General features: G+C 34.2%; 1 protein-coding gene across 3 annotated transcripts in view; it reads right to left on the bottom strand.

Annotated features, from left to right (window-relative positions):
- The window catches only part of Sestd1 (SEC14 and spectrin domain containing 1), a 128,143-nt gene that overhangs the window by 45,441 nt on the left and 60,039 nt on the right, over nucleotides 1-22,663 (bottom strand). For all 3 annotated transcript variants that reach the window (XM_027943977.2, XM_071619020.1, XM_071619018.1), the window contains exons 6-7: nucleotides 2,972-3,085; nucleotides 1,645-1,742 (exon numbers count right to left, since the gene is read on the bottom strand). In XM_027943977.2, coding sequence (XP_027799778.1) covers nucleotides 1,645-1,742; nucleotides 2,972-3,085 — 212 coding nt within the window. The remainder of the gene's footprint in view (nucleotides 1-1,644; nucleotides 1,743-2,971; nucleotides 3,086-22,663) is intronic.

Here is a 22,663-nt window from a genome sequence, read left to right as displayed (position 1 = left end):
GAAGAAGAAAATGAATGGTCAACAAATATATGAAAAAAATGTTCAATGTTTCTAGCAATTAGAGAAATGCAAATTAAAACTACACTGAGATTTTTCTCACTCCAGTCAGAATGGCAATTATCAAGAATACAAATAATAGTAAATATTGGTAAGGATGTGGGGGGAAAAGGTACACTCATACATTGCTGGTGGGACTGCAAATTGGTGCGACCAATCTGGAAAGCAGTAGGGAGATTCCTTAGAAAAACCTGGAATAGAACCACCATTTGACCCAGTTATCCCACTCCTAGGTTTATACCCAAAGGACTTAAAATCAGCATACTAAGTAATGCAGCCACATCAATGTTTATAGTAACTCAATTCACAATAAGCTATGGAACCTTCCTAGGTGTCCTTCAACAGATGGATAAAGAAAATGACACAAACACATACACATACATACACACACACACACACACACACACACAACACACACACGAATATTACTCAGCCATAAAAAAGACTTTATGACTTTATGGCTTTTGCTGGCAAATGGATGGAGCTGGAGACTATCATGCTCAGTGAAATAAGCCAATCTCAAACAAAACAAAACAAAGGCCAAATATCTCTCTCATATCCAGATGCTAACACACAATAAGTGAAGGACAGTGGTAGAAGTTCATTGGAAGAGGGAAGGGAATAAAAATTCACTGGATTAGACAAAGGGAAATGAAGGGAACGGAAAGGAGATGGGAATAGTAAAGACAGCAGAATGAATCAGATATGTGAATATATGACTGTACGATGAGTGAAACCCCAAATCCTGTACAACCACAAGAATGGGATCCTAATTAGAACAGTAATACACCATGTAAGCATAATAAGCATAATATGTCAAAATACACTCCACTGTCATGTATATCTAAAAACAACAAATTTTTTAAAAAGAATAAAAGAAAAAATAATTTCCTAATGAAAAATTATTATCCCAGTGACCAGTAATAATCAAGAGAATGGAAGCAGTTATTTGCTTCCTTAAGTGCTTTTTATCTAGGGAGAGAGGAACTCACCTATCAAAAGAAAAATGAATACTGGCAAGGTTATAAGTTCAATGATAAATCTGTTAAACCTGTTAAAATGATAAATCTAGGTACTTACATGTAAACAACAGAATTAAAGATTACTTCAACAAGTATCATAAAATACCAAGTTCCCTAAGTTAAATTCATGAATATCACATATTTTATAAGGCTAGAGGAAGTTCTTAAAAGTTAGGCATTTAAGCACTAATGTATTTAGATAAAATTATAATTTTATTTCAAGCTGCAACTGTTTTCATATTCTTTAGAGGGAAAGACTAGAACTAAAAAAGGTAGAAAATTATTTCAAAAATATGTTCTTGCAACTTAATATTTTCTGCAGTGTCAGAAAAAGAAGTATATAGCTATTCACAAAAAAAGAAATGGCTTTTGTAAAGAAACTTTGATTCAAATGAGTATGTTTTACGTATAAAGAAAACTCTCATAAATATGTATGTACATCAATTTTGACTGAGTGGAAATTTGTTTATCATAGTTCTTTTAACTTGCACTAACAATACAGGTATCTTTTAACTGACAAATCATAACTTGGCAAGAATATAATTACATACCACCAACCACTTACCTTTCTTTCTCTTGCTGGTTTGCTTTATCACTTCCATTATTAATCAAAGCAAGTTCATCCAACAATGATGTAGATTCCTTTGTAAACTTCTCAAAAACCTACAATATGAAATTTTATTAATATACTAAGAATAGTCTTAAAAATTATTATGCAATAGGATTTTCAGTTAAGAGCCATAATATTAGCCAGGATTCCCTTTCCTTCCCAGGAAGTCAATTCAGTTCAATCACCAGAGCACAAGAAAGCACAGAACACAAAGCCGCATCCAAAACAGTGAACAGTTTCAATGCAAAAGGGGTTTTTAAAAAGGAACATTAAGAAATTATTCTGATCCCTCATTCAGACAAGTTTATTTTTATCATTGTGTTTCTCGGAGAAAATCTGTAACACCAAATTTCATAACTATATGAATGTTACTTAAACCAGTTCAAGTGCTTTTGTTTTAGTTGGATATTTCTTCCTCTTATTCTATCAACAGTTCACAGTGGTTTAGAGTTTTACAGATAAGCATGTTACATGAAAACAAATTCATTATAATTCTAACATGATAGGGATTTGGACAAATCTTCAAACCTATGTAATAAAGTGGATGAATATTGTCTGATATCACTATTCAAATACAGTAGAAACGATTATCCAAAGATAACCAAAAGGTCATTATTCTCCAGTAAAATTAGCACATAATGTAATTTGAAGACTATTGCCTCAATAGCTCAATAAAACAAAGTCATATGAAACACACAACAGATTTCAGAAGTTTGGATAAACAAGACACTTTTCAGAAATGAAAAGTTTATTGTGTCAGACTGCTCCTCAAGCTGGCAACTCAAATTGATGTTCAAATATCCTCTGAAAATGGTACTTCGACTAGATTACTTCTGAAAATATTGTGTTACTGATATTCTACTTAAAACATTTATAACTTTTATTGATGCTACTAATGGCATCCATAATAGCTAATAGTGTTATTATATCATACTGGGTGCTGTTCTAAATGCTTTAGTGTAGGTATATTCAATTCTTCTTACCCTCAGTCTCACGAGGCAATTCTATTATTATCTACCACATTGAAAATGTGAAACTGAGACATGGAGAAAGGAAATGCATTGCTGAAAATCATGTACACAGCAACTGCCATGAGGATTCTTTCTAATCAAGTGAGCGTGATTCCAGAATATTTGTCCACAAACACTATGGAATGCAATGTATCTTTCCATTTTTGCAAAAAAGAAAACTAAACTACATTTTAGTTGATTAAAGCAATGAAGTTTTCAAAAATTTCTTATTTACATGCAGTTAACATTTTATCTCATTATAATATACCAACCAGTCTCTTATTTAACCAGTCCATGTGATCATAGGTGAGACTCCCACCAAAATCTTCTGTTAATTGGCATGGTTCTATATAACGGGTCAATTTATTGGCAGATACTAAAATAACCTACAATGAAAAAAAAAAGAGAAACATTTAGTAAACCACTATTAAAGTCTATGAAAATAAGTAGAATTAGGTTATATGCAATCTTGTTTCAATGTGATGACATATATTTAGTTAATGCAACAGCATTTAAAATCAATCCAATAAATTATAGATGTCTGCTAAAAATCTATCAAAAAAACTAGTTTTTTTTATTAGAGCATCACAGTTATACACAGTCACTGGAGTTACCTGACAAAATCATACAAACGTGGAATTTGACTTACTCCCTTTCAGTTCCCACTCCCTTCTCTCTTCTCTCCCTCTATTCTCCTTCCTCTCCTCTATTCATCTTCCTTGCACTCACTTATTTTTGATTGGTGCTTTCTACATACAAAGGTGAAATTCCCTGTGGTATATTTATATATGCACAAACTGATTTTGTTAAATTCATTATGCATTTCCTTCCTTTCCAATCCCTCCTCCCTCCCTCTTGATCTCCTTCTTCCACTCTAATCTTCCCAATATGTTTATGATATGATCCCCTGCCCTCCACCCCTCACCTTCTTTCACCATTTTCCACATGACAGAAAACATTCGACCCTTGATTTTCTTTCTTTTTTGATGCTAGGGATTAAACCCAGGGCACTTACCCACTAAGCAACATCCCCAGCCCTTTTTTATTTTTTATTTTGAGATAGGGCCTCACTAAATTGCTAAGGCTGGCTTTGAACTTGTGATCCTCCTGCTTCAGCCTCTCAAGCCGCTGGTATCGTAGGTATGAGCTACATCCACCTCAACCCTTGATTTTTTGAGTCTGGATTATTTCACATAGCATGATATTCTCCAGTTCCATTCATATGGTTGAGTGAAATTCCATTTATATATAGCACATTTTCTAAATCCATTCATTTATTAACAGGCATCTGGGCAGATTCCATAATTTGGCTATTATGAATTGTGCTGCTATAAGCATTGTAGTAGCTATATCGCTCTAATATGCTGATTTTAGTTCCTGGTAAAAGTATAGCTGGGTCATACAGTGGTTCCATTCCTAGCTTTTTGAGGAAGCTCCACACTTTTTTCCAAAGTAGTTGTACTAATCTGCAGTCCTGCCAACAATGTGTAAGTGTATATTTTTCCCCCACATCCTCATAAGCTCTATTATTATTTGTATTCTTAATCATTGCCATTCTGACGAAATGAGATGAAATCTTGTATTTCATTTAAACTAAATTCATTTAGTTTCAATTTGTATTCCCCTGTTGATAGAGATGTTGAATGTTTTTTCATATATTTGTTGGCCATTTGTGTTTCTTCTTTTGAGAAAAGTCCTACTTAGTTCTTTTGCCTGTTTACTGATTGGGTTATTGGTGTGTGTTGGGGGAGAGGTGTTGTGTTACAGTTTTTACGTTCTTTGTATATTCTGGATATTAACTCAGAGGAGTAGCTGGCAAAGATTTTCTTCCATTCCCCAGGTTCTTTCTTCATCCTGTTAAACACATCCTTTGTTGTGCAGATGCTTTTTAATTTGTTAAAATACCACTTATTGATGTTATCAATAACATCATGGTTTTATTTCTTGAGGTTTAGGATCAAAAACATTTGATAATACTAACATTTTAAAGAACAAAAGCTATTAGCCACTAGTTGAAATATTTTTAAAAATATTTGATCACTATTAACAATGTCTTAGTAATAAAAACTAATTCCTTAATGTAATGATGCAATCTGCAAAAAAAATTTTATCTTAAAATTAGCTGGGTGGGGCTGGGGCTGGGGCTCAGCGGTAGAGTGCTCGCCTAGCATGTGCGCAGCCCTGGGTTCCATCCTCAGCACCACATTAAAACAAATAAATTAAAGAATAAAGGTATTGTGTCTGACTGCAACTAAAAAATAAATATTTAAAAAAATTAGCTGGGTGTAATGAAATGATAATGAAATATTTTCTAGTCCAATCCTATAGAAACATGTGGTATCCAAACACCATTTCTCATTAAAAGGAATTGGGGTTCCTTGGAGATGAAGAAATATACTTCATGAGCCAGGAACATATTCTCATCCAGATTATATAAAAAAAAAAATCAAAGACCACTAAAGTGGTGCCAAAAGAGTTTGAAAAAACCTCCACAGATAAATATGTGACAATCTACACATCAGTAAAGATAACAATGCCATGGATTAAAATATTAAATGTGTTTAAATCATTGACCTTATACTGATACAAAAGAAATGATAAAATTTAGACTAAACTATGGAACAAACTTACTGAAAACCAGCAAATAAACAGAAATAAACATTTACCACTGGATGAATAAATAATACAAGTAAGTGTTCAAGTCAGGAAACAAAGAAGGAATAGTAGAACTAGATCACAATTTTGCAATTTTTAATGAACTAAGAGATCAAGACACTGAACATCACTACTGTTAACATCATACACCAAAAAAAAAAAAAAAAAAAGAAAATCAACTTCTATCAATCTTGTGGCCCAGGAGCCCATCATCGCCCTATGAATGACCTTGGAAACATAAGTCAGATATGAGTGTAACCACTACCTAAATCCAACTTTCAATGTATGGAAATGCAGAAGTTGAAGAAGGCAGAAGAACAGGTCAGACTACACCATAGGGATGCTCGAGACAATATGTACAGGATGGGAAACTATACGACAGATCAATCTGTCCCAGAAAAGGATGAATTAAAAAGAGAGAGAGAAACTAAAGACTAAAAAGGCTTATCCAATGACAAATATAGAATCTCACAACCAATAACAGGAGAATTATACATTCATTTCAAGCAAACATGAAGTATTTAAAAAACCTGTCTGCACATTAGTCCATAAAGAAAGCCTTGGTAAATTTCAAAGAAATTTACACATTATATCATGACAACAAAATCAGGCTAGAATTCAATAATCTAATCAGAAATCATTAAACTATTCTAAAACCATACTCACTCAGGCATCTCAACCAACCACATTGTGTGGACATTGTTCAGATCATAATAAAAAAAATCAATCAATCTCTATGTATGCATGATTTATATAAAAATTTTAAAATAAAACTTAAAATGTATTACACGTAATTAACTTACATATGACAAATAGCATCTATCAGGTAATTAGAAACTCAAAACCTGCTGCCTCTTGATATTAAGAAATTATTTCTTTTAAGGTTAGATAATGGTACTAGGTTATATTTTGTAAAGAGTCCTTATGTTTTAGGAACACTAAAATATTTACAGATAAATTGATATATTACAATTTTTTTCACTGTAATATGGATTGGAGAAAGGGGATAAGGGTTAAGGATGGGGCAGGACTAACCATGTGTTGATGGTTGTTGGACTTGAATATGGAAATACTTAGAGTTAACTATAATATTGTTTACCTGTTTACATTTTTGTGTTTAAAATTCCTCATAATAAAAAATTATGAGAAAGTAAAAGAAATACATAAATCTCTCTGTTTAAGAAAAAAAACTTCCCAGTAAGAAAATTTCAGGCACAGTTTACAAGGGAGTTTTAAAGAAAAAAGAACAGATAATTTTAATCTTAAATGTTTCCAGACCCCAGCAATGCCAGGGACATTCCCAACTGGTCTTATCATTCTAGAACAATGCTGATACCCAAGGACAATATAATAAAAAAAACCACAAGGGATCTGTTAAACTTTAAGGCTGCCAATAATAAGTGTTAGCAAGACCATGGAGCAAGAAGAATTCCTATACACTCAAGTGGAAATCTAAATTAGAATGCCTGTTTAGAAAACAATTTGGCATTATCATATAAAGCTGGACATTTCTATAACCTATATGTGGTGCTGATAATCCAACCTGGATATTCAGGAAAAAGAAAATCTTGAACATATTTATTAGGAGACATATACAATAATGTTCACAGTAACATCATACATAATGGCAAGGATGAAAACACCACCAATGTCCATCAACGGAGAGTGAGTAAATTGTTTTCATTCACAATGGAATATCATCCAGCAGTGAAAATTAACCTGCTACATTGGCAAAAATATGCATAAATCTTACTAAATATGTTATTTTGGAATAAACAATATTCATAAATTAATATTCATACAACTACAGATATAACCAAATACTAAGATTAGAAACCCCACATTCTTCTAAGGTTTTGTTTTTTAAAGGTATATCTTTTAACCTATGCACAAAGAATACAAAGATGAACAAACCTGAGTTCGAGGTTGTATCATGTGCTAAGGTGAATGGGGCCAGGAGGGCTCACTGATTTGTTTCAAGGTATAAGTATTTGGGTTCTTGGGCTGGGTGGTAGGTATTGAGGATGGCTGCTTCATTATTAAGCTTCATTTTATATATTATATATAAAAAAACATACATTTAAAAAAATATACCAAACACTACATTAGAAAAAAAAGAAGAAAGAATCAATGGGCTGGGGTGGTGGCTCAGTGGTAGAGCACTTGCCTTGCATGAGTGAGGCACTAGGTTCGATTCTCAGCACCACATATAAATAAATAAAGTAAAGGCCCATTAACAATTAAACATAAATTTAAAAAATAAAAGAATCAAGATGAAAGGAGAACAGCTGACAGAACAAGACAGGATGAGATCTCAACCTTAAGTCGAAGAAATGGCAACTCTTCTGAGGTAGCAGGTGAGGAGGTTGGAGAAAGAGCAAGGAAAAACTGGAGGACACAGACAGGAAAGCTGAGGAGGTCGTGTGCTTTTTTTCCATTAAAAAATAAGACATAAAAGAACACCAAATTACATTTTGGTTGGTTAAATAACGGCAAACTATATCACACCTATTTTGAACGGAAATTTAATACTCTCTCTAGTATGAGGAGTTTGCAAAACCTCCAATTCACTACTTATTTATGTATTAAAGAAAACCAATTTAAAATAAACATCTTAGAATACAAAAAACACTGAAAATGAATTTCACTTAGTGGAAAACTTGTCACAGAGGACTTTATTTTATCCTCTTTTGCACTGGAGTCCAGGTAGAGTTAGCCCACAGGAACTATTCAATCTGACAAGAGACTGGGATCCACACACAGACTTTCACACCATGGAGATTGAACACAATCAAATCCCAGGAAGGAGCTTTTCCCTTCTCCAAAAGCTTCAAAAGCTTTTATTTTCCTCCTTTCCTTTCTACTAACTAGAAATACACAAATAATGAAACCAAGAAATATGTCTATTCCCTAAGGAAAAAAACTACTTGCTAAATTTTCATTTCACATCTGAAAAGATAATCCTCCCTCCCACTCTCTCTTGAAGACAAATGAACAGAAAATGTGAAAATATAATAGATGGTCTTTATGCTCTTCTGCTTGCCTTAATTGGCACAATATTCTATTTAAATACTGACAAAAGTCTCTCTTTTGAAAATTCCTACTATCCTGTCTTTTATAACTTTAAATGATGTGCTATTCATTTGTTCAACGATCATTATTTAGTGGAAGCTAAATTGATTCAACAGAAGCATTATTTTTTAGAAGCTGTGTGTCTTAGTGCTGGAAACATAAAGATGAATAAGATAAGTCTCTACCAAAGATATGAATTCTTCATTCACTTCTCTGTAATAATCCAGAGATAGCGTCCAATGCATTCACAAAAAGAAGTAGATGCAGGTTTTCTGGTTTGTTTCTAAAGCCTGTGTTGAAAACACACTACAGTTGTTGCTCCTCTGGTCATAACAACACATGGATTTACTGGAAGAGCACAAATTATTGTCAAATCCCTTTCTTGGGTAAAACATCATTATTTTACAGTTGGAAATATATTGACCTAGAAGCCAATCATTCCAGGTTGGTACCTGAGCTCTGCCACAAACTCACTACTTTTACAGAAGAGACCCTAAGGGAATCTACCACTGTAGGTTTATTTCCCAATCTGTTACAGAAGGCAACTGCAAGAAATGATCTATGTGTCTTTCAGCTCTAAGAGGGCATAATTCTTTTTATTAAATTTTAATTTGTCATATGACAACAGAATGCATTACAATTCATATTACACATATAGAGCACAATTTTTCATATCTCTTGTTGTACACAAAGTAGAGTCACATCCTTCGTGTCTTCGTACATGTACTTAGGGTAATGATGACCATCACATTCCACTCTCTTTCCTACCCCTATGCTCTCTCCCTCTTCCTCCCTCCCCTTTTCCCCTTTGACCTATCTAGAGATCATTTAATCTTTCCATCCCCTGCCACCACAGCATATTATGGATCAGCATCCTTAAATCAGAGAAATCATTTGGCATTTGGCTTTTGGGGATTGGCTAATTTCACTTAGCATTATATTCTCCAGCTCCATCCATTTACCTGTAAATGGATTATTCTCTTTTAATGCTGAATAATATTTCATTGTGTACCTATACCACATTTCAAGAAGGCATAATTCTAATGTGCTGTCATTATATACATTTGAGTCATTCTCTAACATATTGTCTGTCTTACCCAGGGAGAGGCACCTTTCCACCTACCCAGGTTAACCTCATCATATGTATATTTTTTTCCTACACTTTGTAGTTCCAAAATACATTTGTACTCTTGATAAGCAGGTTTCAAGTTTAATGGACCACAGAGAAAATAGGCCATTAAAAGTTTATTTCCATCTGAATATTAGTCTTAAAACCTCTTTTCCTAAAATCAGTTTAAATGTAAACAGTACAGATCCACTTTCTTTTACGGCATAATACATATTTAAGACTATAATATCCTTTAATGAAAATATTTTTAAAGGAAATAGTTGGATAAAATTATGGCTATTATGATATTTTACCTATGCAAAACACATCTGAATAAGCGAAGATCACAATTATGGAGAGCTAAAGTGCATCTTTTCCATATCATTAAATATTTTATAGAATCCATATTCTTATAAAATTCACAGATGGTTATTCTAAGTGAGAACAGTAGACCTGCCATGTTAATATACAGAATTGAAACCAACACCAAAAGCACCTCAAGTTAAAGAACATATGTAACTAACGGGGACAGTCTGAACAACAGACTCAAACTCTAGCCATTGCAGATGAACAATCTGGACAACTTCCACTGTGATGAAACACCTCAGTTTCCACAACAATAATCTCATCTTTATTTGAGAGGGTGAGAGTGAGGAAAAGGGGCAGAAGACGCTGGCAAAATAGTTTCTATTTTATTAGAAATATTCTTTTAGGGGGAAAAAACAGTGAAGATTTGGCAACAACAGGAAAGTATCTTAACTCCATGCAGATGCTGTACTCCTAAGAACCACCTTTGCAAAAGAATCAGGAGGAAGAGAGTCTCTCCTCCAGGGCACCACAGCAATGTACTCTGTTTACAAGGGGGAGTAACTGTCCTCTAGCCTTGGGAAATGATACCACTGGCCATGAGGCAGCCCATAAACCACATTTGATTGAGTAGACCATTCATTCAACTCTACTCCACCATCACAGAGAGATGCAATTTCACAAAAAGAGCAAACTCACTATTGAAGAAAAACAAACAAACCAACAACAACAAAAAAAAAAACATTGTGGGGGGAGAGAGCAGTTTGTAGGCCTGAAGTAAAACCAGAATGCTCAAAGAAAACTAGGTAGAGAAGGAGATTTCTGGAAGTTAGAAAAGCTTGTTTACTTTTAATCAAACTGTACTGGAACCCCCAGCATGAAGGCAGTAATATATAATTTCAGGGGAAATGATTAATTATATTTATCATCTTAAATAAAAATAAATAAAGGATCATGCTATGATGAAAAAAAAGAAAAGCACAAAAACAAATTATAAAGCAAATAATCAACATGAAGAAAACATTCTTTGGGGTGGATGTTGCAAAAGATCAGAAATCCAACAAGTAGCTGATTTTCTCTAAATTGTTTCATTACAGCTTCTTAAATTACAAAATAGTGGTAAGACTTCCTATATTCCTTTCTGTTATAGTCAATGAAAAAACCATTACTACAAAAAAATTGGTATAAGAGTTTATTGGAGGGTCATTTCTATCTTATGGGTAATGTTTTATTACCTGGCAAAAAGGGAATCAAAAGCAAAAGAGAAAGGGGGAAGTAAGGGGGAGGGCAGAGAGAGAAGGGGAGGGGAAGAGGTTGGAAATATAGCTCAGAGGTCAAGTGCATTCTTTGCATGGCTGAAGCCCAGCACTGTACACCCAAAAAGTAAAAGAACCAAAGAAACACAATCAGAGTTTTGGTTAAGCTCTAGCCTCAAAGAGCAGTTATCAATAATATTAAAACCAAAATTAGAAAATAAGCCCCTCCAATCGTATTTAGGTCAATATATTATGTATAATCAATCCCTTTTCATCCAGTGATTCTAAATAGAAAAACAAATGACATAGTTGCTGAAAATTCTAAAGAAACATTTTCCATAACTATAGTGAAAGCTCTGAAAGCCTTCAATGAAATGACTAATGAATAAGAAATAACGCTATGAATTAGACCAAAAATTTGTTTAGTTCTTTATTATCTTCTGAAAAACTTTCAAATATTTATTAACAATATCACCTATTTTAATTGATTAGTTCATAGAAACACATATCTAGCTTGAAGGCAAACCTTAAAAACAAAACAATTCCTTACCTGCTGAGAAGACAGAACCATTAACAGCATTTTTATTTCACAGGAAGTATTTTAAAGAGGAAATTTTCCAAAACTATCCGGTATTTCTTTAGACTGGTCTATGGTAACTCACTAAAGCAGTATTTCCCAAATGGTTATGAAAATCTCATGAACACACTCTTTATCATGCCACAGTATTTTTCACAAAACATAATAAAGAAGTAGTAAACAATGAACTTGTCCTAAACTTTTTTAAAAAAGGATTTACTATATTAATTGTAAAACCCTGAATATTAAAGTGAACTTCATAACTATTTAAATGACATTTTATACCAAGATAAAAACAGAACAATTTCTTTTTTCCCACTTAACAATGACATTAATGATCTTTAGTTAATTTAAAAAATTGTGTAAACAGGGCACAGTGGTACATGCCTGTAATCCCAATAGCTCAGGATGCTCAGGCAGCAGGATCTGAGTTCAAAGCCAGTCTCAGTAACTTAGTGAGGCCCTAAGCAATTTAGCAAGACCCTGTTTCTAAATAAAATATTTAAAAAAGGGTTAGGGATGTTGCTCAGTGGTTAAGCGCTCCTGGGTTTAAAAAAAAAAAAAAAAAGTTGTGTAAGACACAGAATGATCAGTTATAGTGATTATAAAATTATCAATTGTCATGTTGGATTTTAAGACTATACATATCCAACTGCTATGTATAACTATAACTCTAAAAAATTTTAAGGACTATATGTAAATTACAATGAAAAAATGTTATTATGTCATCAAGTATGTGGGGAAAGGGGAGATTTTCATAATCTAATATTTGAAATCCTAACTTCTATTCTTTAAAAAAAATCTAGATTATGTTTTATAATTGTTATATATCTTTTTAAACCACAGTATATGAGAAAATGTTTGCTACCCTGTACTGGTAGATAACTCTGTAAATATGCAAAAAGTTTTTATTCTCCATAAATGAAAAAAAACAAATGTGACTGAACTACACTTTATACAATTTTTACCATAATCTTTATAGTGCTAAAGACATCATACTATGCAATATAACAATTTCTATGAAATGAATGTAATTTATACATAGAGGGATTACTGTCAAGGCAATTATTAAAAAGTCTTCAAACTAATATATTTTAAATGAAAAAGCTACTCATATTTTTAAAAAGGTATTTTTGTTAAAACAATTTCTACTTTTAAATCTTCTGGTTGGAAAATATCCTTGGAAAACATTTTTTTAAAAAAACAACAACCTCTTGGTCTCAGCTTAGAATACAAAATTTAAACAGAGACAACTAACATATCAAATTTCAGAAAGCAGATTCTACTATTCTGCAGTGAATGTTATTGATGTCCTCTTATAATAAAAGGTATAATTCATGTGTAAGAAAAATGCCCTTAATTCTGGAAACAGGCAAAAGATACTAAAGCACTGGATGTTCTTTTATGAAGTGCTGGGCTTATACCTTTGACTGGCTTTCTACAGACTGATTCATAGGTATCAACTTCAGTAGGGGCAGGGGTCAACTTACAGATCTAGTTCAGAAGAAATGCCAATAATTTGGTGCAAGTGATAAACTTCTGTCCAATGGAATAAGAGATATCCTCAAAGTTTACAATTTATAGATTCATAGGATATTCATTTTGTTTCTAACTTGGTAACTTTATCCACCTATTAAAAATCTTAAATTCCTCAAATGCTTGTTGAACTATACCTTATAAATTATTGGGAACCTCATTAATTAATTAAATAATATATTTTACTTATGCTCTTTTTATGTGTGCCTGAAATTCATTTTACCTTTAGGAAAATCATATTTAATCTATGCTTTATCAATTTAGGAATATGGAAAGAATCCTATTCATATTTTCATCTGGCTGAACTCTAAATGTTATTTTCAAATAGCCATTTCCACAAATATTCTAGTATGTTAGGTACCACGAAATTTATAAAGGAAAAATTTACTCATTACATTCTAAGCAGCTATCATTTTACTAAGCAGAAATCTAAATTTCAGATCCCTTTACCCAAATAAATGTGAAACCTAGTAACTAGCACAAAATAAAACCAGAATAAAATAGCAGAACGACAGAAAGGAAGAAAAAAGATCACTAACCTGCACACACTGTTCAAACTTGTGCAAATTCCTTTCAGAGGTAATAAAAACCACAGAATTTTTTAATAGTAAAGTCCTACACAAATATTGCCTTTTCCTATAATTTATATATATTAGAGAGGTCAAGAGAAGACAAATAAATAAACCACAATGTTTTATTAGCTAGTACATAGCATGGTTCCAGAAGTTTGAAGGGAAGGAAATTTACCATATGGTCTTTAATCAAAACATTTGAAAAGCTTTTCTTTATTCTGGAATGTAACTTATAGAATAAGACTCAAAACTTGTTTTCCTTTACTCTCATTTTCCCATCTGCAACTAGAATAGTTATCCTTTCCTAATAAATCATTCATCCTTTCCTAATAAACCATTCCCCAAAAAACTAACACTGAAATGTTCACTATGCAGGGACTCAGATGTTTTTTTTCTTTTACTTGTGTTAAAAATGTGTGTGCAAGGTCCAAAAAGAAAATGTGTCTTTGTAGGTTTTTGTGGACTTAGCAGAAATTCACTCGTGTACATGCTTCATACATATACTATTTTGATGTGTACCTCTGCTTGGAATCGCCTCTTGGAGAATATTTTTCTCACTACAGGAAAATAAGTCTCTGCAAAAACTAGCAAGAAATCAAATTTGTGAAGCCACGGGTATTCTTGACAGAAGAAAAAGCAAGTATCCTTTGGTCCTGAATCCTACCATTTATTAGGCCTAAAAAAATTAAAAGGATCAGATGCAGAAATAAGAAGAGATAAGAGAAAAAAAACAATTTAGATTGGTGGCTGGTTATCATGACTAATAAATAGCACTTTTACTGTCATGACAAAAAAAAAGGAAGGTAGAGATCCTTTTGCTTATAAGAATGAGATTATTATCAATTCTACCTCAATTTTATCTTATAATTAGATAGACTATACATGCTGTCATCTAACCAGTAAAATCTGCCAAAGTCATCAGGTACAATGCTGCAGAAGGACAGAAAGAACTCACATATCATAGGAGTTACTATAGGAAATTGAACAGGTAAGTAACTATTTCAGAGATAAGAAGGATATGTGAAGAAATATTAAAGTTAGCAATGAGAGATGACTACCTATGGTCAATGGAAAACACTAGAGAAGAGATGGGAGAGAGGTCACCTGGAAGGAAAAAACACAATGATGGGCAAAAAAGGTTTCAATATAATGATGGCTAGGTGTTTATGACCATTACAACTGGTACTAAATCTTTGTTATCCTTAATGCTAAAGGGTAAAACATACCAACACTCAAAACAAAGTTACACTTTCAAAAGTATATAAACCATACATACAAACATAGTCTGAACTACAATAGCCTAAATTATTCAAATCAACACCAAGCAAAATAATTTTTAATAAAACACCTATATTAAATTTGGGCTTTGTTGTTGCTGGTTTTTTCTCAGTGTACCACAGACTTCAAATTTCTTTAGAATTACTTTGGAGCAATGTTTTTTTCCAGCTTTCTATTTTCTAAGTAGGAGCCAGATCCACCCCCTATGTATCATTTAATGGCTAGTGCTGAATTGACCCTTAGAGTTGGCATGTTTGATGGCAAATTAACTAGCTTTTGAAATCACTGTCATCTCTTTAGGACATCAGGCTTTTAATTAGTGCCTAGTACTTATTTACTTGGAAAGATATCCTAGCTGAATCTCTTCAATGTCTAAGTGAAAACATTGAGATACAAGAAGCTTTAACACTTCTGTTTTAAAATGCAATCTATGATATCAGACCAAGGCAGATAGATAGAAATTGTTTTATTTATCCTCCAAGATACAGGTATTTAGCCACTCTTAATTCATACACCATAAGATCAAACTAGACACAGCATCTCTGAGCGGATGCCTAGGTTTAGACAGGATGAGAAAGGATCCCTTACTCCAGGCTCACAGCTTTAGTTTCTTAACTACTCTGCATCTTCTCAGAGTACTTCCTGCATGTGCCTAGCCACAAACTGCAGACCTCACTGCCTGTGTGGAATACTCACTCTCCATGGAGCTGACTCTTAAACAAAATTCAGGCCTCTGGGTTCAGCTTTTACTCTCTCCCCTCATTACATACCTTTGTCTCTTTTCCTTGGGATGTAGTTTCCCACTCAAATATCAGGGGAATATCCTTTCTACTACAATCCAGCAGCACAGGCCATCTTCCCTCAAACTACTGGCACACATTCTTCCACTAAGTTATAATAGTCAAGCAGGGAGTTTTGGGTGGGGGGCGGGGGGATCTGGCTCCTACTTAGAAAATAGAAAGCTGGAAAGAATATTGCTCCAAAGTAATCCTGGAGAAATCTGAAGTCTGTGGTACACTGAGGAAAAAACAGCAACAACAAAGCCCAAAGCCAGCTCAACTCTTTGCTAGAATAACTCAACATTTTCCCTGTACTGCTTGGCAAAAGACAAGATGGGCACATGTGCAGATATAAATACTAATTACCTCAGTCTTCACTGTCTTAGACAAGATGTCTAATCTTCAATGAAAAATAAGAAAAAAAAAATCCCACTGTCAAGAACCAAAGTAAATTACATAACCAGAGTAAAAATACCCAGATATTAGAAGTATCAAGTAGAGAATTTAAGTTAACTGTGATACAGAGTGTAAGATAACATTCAAGAACAGATGAGAAATTTCAACAAAGAGATAGAAACTAGATCAGTCCCTTGGTATCTATGCAAGATTGATTTCTGGAAACCTCCCTACAGATAATGAAATTCACAGATGCTCTAGTCTTTTAAAACAATGGCAGTCCATTTCCATATAACCTATTTATATCCTCTTGTGTACTTCAAATCAACTCTCCATTACTCATGATAAGTGATAAAATGTAAATGCTATGTAAATAGCTGTTAATACTGTATTATTTAGGGAACTAATGACATAGAAAAACTCTATGATCAGTACAGAAGCAATTTTTTTAAAGTATTTTCAATCAGTGTGTGGCTGAATCCATGAATGCAAACTCTTGTATATGGAGGTCCGGCTGTAAAAGAAGAGTCAAACAGAAATGCTACAAACCAAACACATGGTAACAGAGATGAAGAAACTTGACAAGATTCTCATCAACAAACTCAACACAATCAAGGCAAAAGTGAACTTGAATATGAATCCACAGAAACACCCAAATTCAATACAAAGAGGAAAACAATAAAAAAAATATATATAATATATATATATATAAATATATATATATAAAAAAAGAGAAAGACAATATAAAATGCTGAGGATATTTCCAGTAGTATGTAACTGAAATTTCAGAAAAAACAAAAAACGAGCATGGGATAAAGAAAATATTTTGAAAAGAAAGTAACTGATAATTTTCCAAAGTGGCAGACATCAAAGCCAGAGATTCAAGAAGTACAGAAAATACCAAATAGAATGAATACCAAATAAAACACATTTAGACATAATGAAATAAAACTGCTAAAAATTAAAATCAAATCAAAATCCTGAGGGTAGCCAAAGGGAGGAAAAGACACATGAACACAGAGGATCAAAGCTACACACAATGGCAGGCTTCTTGTCAGAAATGATGAACACAAGAAGGCAAAGACAGTGAGAAAGCACTTTTAAGTATATCTAAAGTGCTGGAAGGGGCTGGGGACCCTATGAGACAAAATGCTACCCCCACTGAAAATAGCTTTCAAAACCGAAATACACTACCCAGGAGGCTGAGGCAGGGGGTTCTGAGCTTGAAGCAGGAGGATGCGGGGCAATTTAATGGGACCCTATCTCAACAACAACAAAACTGAAATACAAATAAACCTTTTTCTTTGGGCAAACAAAAGCTAAGAAAATTCAACCCCAACCAACTTGCATTGCAAGATATGTTACAAACACTACATGCAGAAGGAATGTGACAACAGACAAAGAGGTAAATCTCCAAAAAGAAATGAAGCATACCAGAAATAGCATAAAGATTAATACGAAACATTCTTAAAGATTTAAATGTTGCAAAACGATTAACATATTGTCTATATCAAGAGTCACAACGTATTGTGTTTAAACCACAGTAAAAGTAAAATGTAGGATGACCCTGGAGGGAAGATACACTGAAGGTATTTCCACTATGTGGTAAGTTAACAATGGTTAATTAAAGAGACAGATTGTAAACCCTAAGATATATTTATTACATTTTAGTATATATAAAGATGGATATTGTAAACCATTAAAAAAATTAAGAGTTATTATTAGGAGATAAGATATAACCATAAAAAACATTCAATTCAAAGGATATAAAAACAAAAAAAAATCACATTTAAGAAAATTATATAAAATTTAGCAACACAGACTATCCATATCAAAAACTATATAAATAATCATATGTAAATAATCATACACACTAATGAAAAGAGAGAGATTGTCAAACTGAATATAAAAGCAAAGCCAAACTATATGGCACCTACAAGAAATTAACTTTAAGTATAAAGAAACAGGTAAGACAAAATGATCCTGAATCTTTATGTGCTGAACAATAAAGTTTCGAAATATGCAAAGTAAAATGTAACAGAAATGAAAGGAGAAATAAATCCACAATTATAATTGGAGACTGCAACATTCCTATTTCAATAATTGAAAGAACAGATGGGTAGAAAATTACCAAGGATACAGAAGAGCTGAATGACACCATGGGTCACCTTGACAGCACACTCCACCCAACAGCATCAGAATACATACTCTTGAAAACACACAGAAACTCACCAGGATGGACCATACAGTGGGTGAAAAAACAAACCTGAACAAATTTAAAATGACTGAAATCATAACACAGATTCTCTGGTCATAGCTCACATAAACACTGACTCAAAATGGCTCACAGATCTAAATTTAAATTCTAAACTAAACAACAGCTAGGAGAAAAATATGGGAGAAAAATCTTTGTGACCTTGAGTTAGGCAAAGATTTCTCAGCTGTAACACCAAAATCAGATATGATTCATAAAACAAAAACTGGGCAAATAGACTATTTACAGAATAAAAAGACTAACAATAGACTGGGATGTAATATTTGTACAGTATGTACCTGATAAATTATTTCTACCCAAATTACATCAAGATCTCTCAAAATTCAGAAACAAGAAAACAAAGGGCTTTATTGGGGAGTAGGGGGCAAAATATTTGAAAGACATTATATGATACTGTGATATAAAAAATATTTATTTGCTTTTCATCCTGGTTCAGTTCTTGGCACAGAGCTCCTGGAACCTTTGCAATTTCCCAAGTGATAGGAGAATCTTTTGTTATATTTGGTCTTAATCCTCAGTTCCTGACATTTGTTATCTGATTACATCTTATCTCCATTACTATCTTATCTCTTAAATTTTTTAATGGTTGTACTAGAGTTTACAATATACATCTGTAATTAATCAGTCTTTAGTATGTTATTGTATATTATACTTCAAGTACTACTTATACAAAGAACTCAAAAAATTAAACAATAAGAAAACAAATAACCCAATCAACAAATGGGCCAAGGACCTGAACAGACACTTCTCACAGGAGGACATACAATCAATCAACAAGTACATGAAAAAATGCTCACCATCTCTAGCAGTCAGAGAAATGCAAATCAAAACCACCCTAAGATACCATCTCACTCCAGTAAGATTGGCAGCCATTATGAAGTCAAACAACAAGTGCTGGCAAGGATATGGGGAAAAGGGTACACTTGTACATTGCTGGTGGGACTGCAAATTCGTGCGGCCAATTTGGAAAGCAGTATGGAAATTCCTGGGAAAGCTGGGAATGGAACCACCATTTGACCCAGCTATTGCCCTTCTCGGACTATTCCCTGAAGACCTTAAAAGAGCGTACTATAGGGATACTGCTACATCAATGTTCATACAGCACAATTCACAATAGCTAGACTGTGGAACCAACCTAGATGCCCTTCAATGGATGAATGGATTAAAAAATGTGGCATTTATACACAATGGAGTATTATACAGCACTAAAAAATGACAAAATCATGGCATTTGAAGGGAAATGGATGGCATTAGAGCAGATTATGCTAAGTGAAGCTAGCCAATCCCTAAAAAACAAATGCCAAATGTCTTCTTTGATATAAGGAGAGCAACTAAGAACACAGCAGGGAGGAAGAGCATGAGAAAAAGATTAACATTAAACAGGGACGAGAGGTGGGAGGGAAAGGGAGAGAGAAGGGAAATTGCATGGAAATGGAAGGAGACCCTCAATGTTATACAAAATTACATATAAGAGGATGTGAGGGGAAAGGGAAAAAAAAAACAAGGGAGAGAAATGAATTACAGTAAATGGGGTAGAGAGAGAAGATGGGAGGGGAGGGAAGGGGGGATAGTAGAGGATAGGAAAGGTAGCAGAATACAACAGTCACTAGTATGGCAATATGTAAAAACGTGGATGTGTAACTGATGTGATTCTGCAATCTGTATATGGGGTAAAAATGGGAGTTCATAACCCACACTTGAATCAAATGTATGAAATATGATATGTCAAGAGCTTTGTAATGTTTTGAACAACCAATAATAACAAAAGAAAGAAGGAAAGAAAGAAAGAAAGCAGCACTTTAGCTAGTGCAGAAACATAAAATAATAATAATAATAATTATAGTATATTATTTGAAGTAGTACTTGCAGTGTAGAGAAAGAACCTTAAAACAGTGTATCTTCATTTCTCTAAGAGCTTCTAAGACCCTTGGCATCTCTAGAATGATTGTTCTTTTATATGCAAATGAGATGATGGGTGGCTGGAGGGGGGGCCCCCGCCTGGCTCAGGGGTTACTCCAGTTGAACTGGACTGACTGGGCTGCACAAAATAACCACACAAGAGACACAAATACCTTTTTCTTTGGGGTTGCTGTGATGGCTCCTCTGACCTTAAGGGTCCGCAGGAAGAGAGACAGCGAGAGCACTGGCTGACCCCTTTTATTGAGGAGAAGCTATTCAAATGAGGCAAGGGGTCAGGTTTCAGGGGGCTGAGTCTATCTTCATGATGTCCACTGTCAGCAGGTTGACTGACACCTGGGTAGGCCACACCCAAGGGCACAGTAAGAGAAGGGGACACACACAAGGCACTTCCATGGAAGATTCTATTCTAAACAGGGTAAGGGGTTATATTACAAAGGAACAGGTGAGCAGAGCTTCACCCATGGGGCTGTAGCAAGACACACCCATGCATGAGACACCGACCCTCAAACCCAAGAAGAGTGGGTAACTGAGCGCCTCAGCACGCAGCCGGGCAGTGTGACCCAGTCACGTGCAAGGTTGGTCTCCCACAGGGGCCTCTTCAAGGCTTCAAGATGAGGGCAAGTGACCAAAAAGATAAATGTGACTAGAGAGTTTGAACTTTCAGTCCCATCCTCCTACCTCTCAGGAAGGAAGAAAGGCTAGAGATTGAGTTACCCACTGGTAGCCAAGAATATCATCAATCATGTCTTCTTAATGAAGCCTCCAGAAAAAGTCCTAAAATTCAGGGTTCAGAGAGCTAGGTTGTTCAGCACATCCATATGCTGAGGGGCTGGGACACTCCAACCCCTTTTAGGGACTATGGCTCCTATGCTCAGGATACTTCTAGGTCTCACTCCATGATATCCTTTCTAACAAAATACAAAATTTAAGTAAAGTGCTTCCTTCTGAGAAGTGTCTGTGAGACCTTATGGCAAATTACTGAGCCTTAAAGGAATTGTGTGAACCCCTAATTTGTAGTCAAATAGAACAAAATGTTGGGTACCCTGGGTATTCAAAACTTGGAACCGGCAACTGAAATGGGGGCAGTTTAGGAACTGAGGCCTTTACTTTTGGGTCTTGCTAGCTGAGGTTGTATCAAAACTGAAAATAAACGACAGGACACCAGATGATGCCCAGAGAGAGAGAATTGGCGGGTGTGGAAAATAAAATAAATGAACAAATAGCCACACATCTGTTGTCAGAAGTGTTATGAGTAAAGACAGCTTTTCTTTATCATCAAAGAAGGAACATGGATGGCAAATAAGCACTTGAAAAGATCCTAACACCATTAGTCATTAGAAAAATGTAATGAAGGCCACAAAAGAGAAATATCTACACGTGCATTTAAATAGCTATTATTTAAAACAAAGGGGGAAAAAACAACCCACTGATAATACCCAACACTGACAAGGATACAACTGGAACTTTCACACTTTGCTGGTGGTGGTGAAAAATCATATAGCAACTTACACTGCTATTGGCAATTTCTTATAAACAGATACTTAATATATGACCCCATAATCCTACTTCTAGGTATTTTATCCCTCAAAATAAAAATCTATGTTCACCAAAAAATAACAACAACAACAACAAAAACACCCTACAAATGAATGTTCATAATGACTTTACTTGTAATCAAGAAAAACTGAAAATAGCCCCAAGTGTCTCTCAGCTGGGAACCAATCAACAAGCTGACACATCTATGTCATGCAACACTGGTCAGCAATAAGAGAAACACATGTAACAATAGGAGTGAATCTTAAATGCTATGTGAAAGAAGCCATATTTAAAATGCTACCTGCTATATTATTCCTCTTATATGACCTTCTGGAAAATGCAGGGCTGTTGGGACATAAAGCATATCAATGGCTGATGGGGGCTGTAGATGGAGAAGCTGACTACAGAACACAGGAACTTCTGGGAATGCTGAGACATTTCCTGATTTCTTGATTGTGGCAGTAGTTTTGAAACTATTATATTTTCTGTTTGTTCAGAAAGCTCAGACTTATACCCTCAAATGAATATACTACACTGCATATAAACTATAGCTGCATTTTTTTAAGTGAAAGGGGGAAAAAATCAACATTTTCAAGAATCTTCTAGCTATCTCATTTAAGAATAAACTAGGCTTTCTTAAATCTTTCTAATATACATTGGCCACCTTTCCTCTCTACCAAAAATATGCTGATATTGAT

This window comes from Marmota flaviventris, chromosome 11, assembly GCF_047511675.1.
Source record: "Marmota flaviventris isolate mMarFla1 chromosome 11, mMarFla1.hap1, whole genome shotgun sequence".
In the NCBI taxonomy this organism is placed as follows: Eukaryota; Metazoa; Chordata; class Mammalia; order Rodentia; family Sciuridae; genus Marmota; species Marmota flaviventris.
The sequence above is the reverse complement of the archived record's forward strand: the minus strand, read 5'-3'. Positions and strand labels throughout refer to the sequence as shown.